The sequence below is a fragment of the Salvelinus sp. IW2-2015 genome, linkage group LG8 (assembly GCF_002910315.2).
Source record: "Salvelinus sp. IW2-2015 linkage group LG8, ASM291031v2, whole genome shotgun sequence".
In the NCBI taxonomy this organism is placed as follows: domain Eukaryota; kingdom Metazoa; phylum Chordata; class Actinopteri; order Salmoniformes; family Salmonidae; genus Salvelinus; species Salvelinus sp. IW2-2015.
This window is the reverse complement of record NC_036848.1, coordinates 39,669,466-39,673,808: the sequence shown is the minus strand read 5'-3', so window position 1 is coordinate 39,673,808 and position 4,343 is coordinate 39,669,466. Positions and strand designations below refer to the sequence as shown.

Below are 4,343 nucleotides of genomic sequence, written 5' to 3'. Positions count from 1 at the left end.
GAAGAACTTGGATTGCAACGCTTGGAGTCAGTTTTGAGCGTCTCAAGGCCCATAATCTGAAATTGTCTCCAAAGAAATGCCATTTCATGAAGAGGTCAGTGCGGTTCTTGGGGCATGTCATCAGTGAAGGAGGTGTGGCCACAGACCCAGAAAAAGTGAAGGCTATTGCAGGGATGACAGAAGGATCTCATGGAGGATAACATGGACGTGTCCTCCCAGGGGAAGATTCGGTCCTTTCTCGGAATGATAGTCTATTACCAGCAGTTCATTGAGGGGTGCTCCACCATCGCTAAGCCGCTGCATGGGCTGACAACTGGGACGAAGGCACCACGCCATGGGAAAGGAAAGAGGAAAAGAGGAATACATAGGAAACTCACAGCAGCAGACTGGACTGGTGAGTGCAAACAGGCCTTTAGTCAGTTGAAACAAGCTCTCCTCGATCAGGTCATGCTAGTCAGTTGAAACAAGCTCTCCTCGATCAGGTCATGCTAGCCCACCCTGATATTAGTAGACCTTTCTTGCTGTCTGTAGACGCATCTAGTAATGGATTAGGTGCTGTTCTCTCCCAAGTGCCAGAGGATGGTTCTGCAGCCAGGCCCGTAGCATTCGCTAGCAAATCTCTTACTTATGCACAGTCAAAGTATCCTGCCCATAGGTTAGAGTTTTTTGCTTTACGCTGGGCAGTCTGTGAGAAGTTTAGTCATTGGCTAAGGGGCAAGCCTTTTACTGTATGGACAGACAACAACCCATTAACATACATCCTGTCCAAGCCCAAATTGGACACCTGTGAACAGAGATGGGTTGCTAAACTCGCTCCATTCGAGTTTGACATGAAGTACATCCCCGGTCCCAAAAATGTCATTGCTGATGCACTCAGTAGACAGCCATTTGTGCAGCCGAGCGCTCTCCACCGTATCACAAGGGTTCCGTACAAGGCCTTGCTGGAAGAAGCTGCGGGAGTACATGCTGAGAAGGTGCAAGATGTGTTCCGCTGGTCGAAACATTCGACCTCGAAAGCTGCTCATCGTCAATTGAGGCAGATGCCTGTGAAATTGTCATGGACTGCCAAACTACCTCCTATCCTTCTCCTGGTTCTCTGTCAAAGGAAGCGGTGTCAGCAGTCCTGAGGTCGCAAGAGGAGGCTGGTCTACAGAACTGTGCGCTGCTACTGCCTCAGCTCACTCAGTCACTGGTGCCATCTGAGATGTCAGATGTGAGAGTGCTGTCCCGTGACGACCTGATATCAAAGCAGCGCCAGGATGATGCACTCGCCAGAGTTGTCTTCTACGTGGACAGGGGCCGTAGACCTTCTAGGAGGGAACGTGGCCATGAACCAATCGAGGCTCTGCGGATTCTGAAGACCTGGGAGAAGCTCACTCTGAAAGTGGGTGTACTATATCGCGTTACCAAAAGTTTGCTGTCAAAGAGGAAGACGTACCAGTATGTAGTACCCACCTCAATGAGGGCGACAGTTTTGAAGGGTGTCCACGATGAAGCCGGTCATCAGGGGCAACAGCGGARGTTGTACTTGACGAGACAGAGGTTCTTCTGGCATGGTCTGGTGTCGGATGTGAGAGAGTATGTCAAGACCTGCAAGAGGTGTGTGTTCAGTAAGGCCCCCGAGCCAGAGGCCAGAGCTCCACTGGAGAACATCATCACGACTGAGCCCCTCGAGTTGGTGTGTGTGGACTTCTGGTCTGCTGAAGACTCCAACAACAAGTCCTTGGATGTTCTGGTCGTCACTGATCATTTTACTAAGATGGCCCATGCCTTCTTGTGTCCGAACCAATCAGCTAAAGCAGTGGCCCTTCAGCTGTGGAACAACATCTTRTGTGTGTATGGTTTTCCTCGTCGTATCCACTCCGACCAAGGGGCCAACTTTGAAAGTAAATTGGTTGCGGAGTTGTTGAGTGCTGCAGGAGTCCAGAAGTCGCACACAACTCCCTACCATCCGATGGGGAACGGGGGAGTCGAAAGGTTCAATAGAACGCTGGGAAACATGACCAGGGCTTTACCTACGAGAGCGAAGCACAGGTGGCCCCAGAAGCTGAAGTCGTTGACCTTCGCCTACAACTGTACAGTCCATGAAACCACGGGCCACGCCCCTTTCCAGTTGATGTTTGGGAGAACCCCACGTCTGCCTGTCGACATGATGTTTGGTACGGTGCTACAAGACTCAGATGTTGTAGACTATGACGAGTACATCAAGTCCCTGACGAGAGACCTGAGGGAGGCCATGGAGACTGTACAGGTGTCGTCAACCAAACAGCTGAAGAGGCATGCGGGCCTCTACAACAGGAAGATCAGAGGAGCTCCAGTGGAGGTCGGTGATCGGGTGCTGCTGGCGAATAAGGGTGAACGTGGAAAGAGGAAGCTGGCGGATCGCTGGGAGAACAACTTCTATATTGTTACGGAGAAGAATAGTGACATCCACATCTTCAAGATACAGAACATGTCGACTGGCCAGGAGAAAACGGTCCACCGTAATCTGATAATGCCTGTAAACTTCTTGCCTCTCCCTGACACTGCCTTAGAGACACCTAATACGGTAGACCGTGAGGAGATGGAGGACTCATCCATGAACGATATACCAGAAATGGACATCGGTGAGAGGACTAGTGTGTGGGTATCAGAACAGACCTCGGAGGAAACACAGTCGGAGCCCTCTGAAAAAGAGACCCCAGATGTGCTGGAAGATGGGCCACTGGCGAGGGACCCTCAGAACTCACCACATTCTGAGGGTGCCACTGGTGGCACAAGCATGTCAGAGGTAACCTTTGGAGAYGAAAWGTCCGYACCCTCTGAGGAAGAAAGGCATTCTGAAGATGCCACTGGTGGCACAAGTTCCAGCAACAGTCACAGAACCCTTGACCTTGACTACCCATCGACTGTGGACAGTGACCCACCAATGGTGGTTGTAGTTGAACAGGTTAAACGTAATGATAACTCTGTTAGGACTGTCAGGTCGGGGGCTGGTCGGGTTAGGAAACGCCCAGTGAGACTATGCAGACACAGAGGGTTTTGCATACAGAATTCATTAGAGTACCTGTGTGGGTGTAGGATTAGAATCCAAGTCTGTAGCCACATTTCTTTTATTACTTTTAACTTTCCATTGACCCCATGGAGGTAATGGGTCAGGGGTCATGTAGGCCAAGGTTTTTCTGTCTGAGGTTCTTATTGTCACTGAGTGTACTGAACATGTAACAGGGATGTTTTCCTACGGGGTCTTTGAATTCCCCTAATTCTCTTTTAGAGAATAGTCTTTGCACTGGAATATTTGGTGACATATGTATTGCAAGGTATTGCATACCTCATTTAGTTTATTTGTAGTATTCAAGTGTAATTCAGCAGGGGAGAATGTAACAGGGTTGGTTATGTTTCCACTTGCCTCTAAAGAAATGTGTATTTAATGTTCAAGCATTGTTATTGGTTAGTTCAACTCTGATGACAATAAGGTGTGTTGTGATTGGCCCCGCTTGCAGATAGGGGGAGATCGAACGTCAGGTCTTCCCAGTAGGAAAATGTGATGCAAGGGATTTTGCCATCGACAGCCATCAATACCGTTAAGCCCTGCACAACTAACGTGCTGTTTCCCATTTAACAACAGAAATAAATGATGCTCAACTGGACCACTGGCCGAAGTGATTTATTTTGAGAAAACACAACGCATGGAGAGTACATTATACATCTGTTACATATGTATATACTGTACTCTATATCATCTACTGCATCTTGCCATCTTTATGTAATACATGTATTCACTAGCCACTTTAAACTATGCCCTTTTATGTTTACATACCCTACATTACTCATCTCATATGTATATACTGTACTCGATACCATCTACTGCATCTTGCCTATGCCGTTCTGTACCATCACGCATTCATATATCTTTATGTACATATTCTTTATCCCTTTACACTTGTGTGTATAAGGTAGTAGTTGTGGAATTGTTAGGTTAGATTACTCGTTGGTTATTACTGCATTGGCGGAACTAGAAGCACAAGCATTTCGCTACACTCGCATTAACATCTGCTAACCATGTGTATGTGACAAATAAAATTTGATTTGACTCACCGACCCTGATTTTGAACTCCAACATACATCTGTGGATCTTTCTCGATACATGGTCAACCGGGCTGCAACTCTGTACTTCTATGAATCGAGCATGTCTGTGGGATCCACTCATAACTGTGTGTAGCTGGTTTACTGTGTCAAAAAAAGTACTTACATGTCCCGACACTTTTGCCGCGGTGCACAGAACCAAATTCAAACGGTGTGTCACGCTCGTCTGAAGAAGAGGACCAAAGTGCAGCGTGGAACGTGTTCATGATAATTTATTA

The 4,343-nt window shown here is 47.7% G+C and overlaps 1 protein-coding gene across 1 annotated transcript; it reads left to right on the top strand.

The window, feature by feature from the left end:
- Positions 1-392: 392 nt before the first annotated feature.
- LOC111967896 (protein NYNRIN-like) lies at positions 393-3,229 on the top strand. The gene is made up of 2 exons (XM_023993332.3): positions 393-444; positions 483-3,229. The coding sequence occupies exon 2, from the start codon at positions 1,058-1,060 to the stop codon at positions 3,128-3,130; it is 2,073 nt and encodes a 690-aa protein (XP_023849100.1). The 5' UTR covers positions 393-444; positions 483-1,057; the 3' UTR covers positions 3,131-3,229.
- Positions 3,230-4,343: the final 1,114 nt, after the last annotated feature.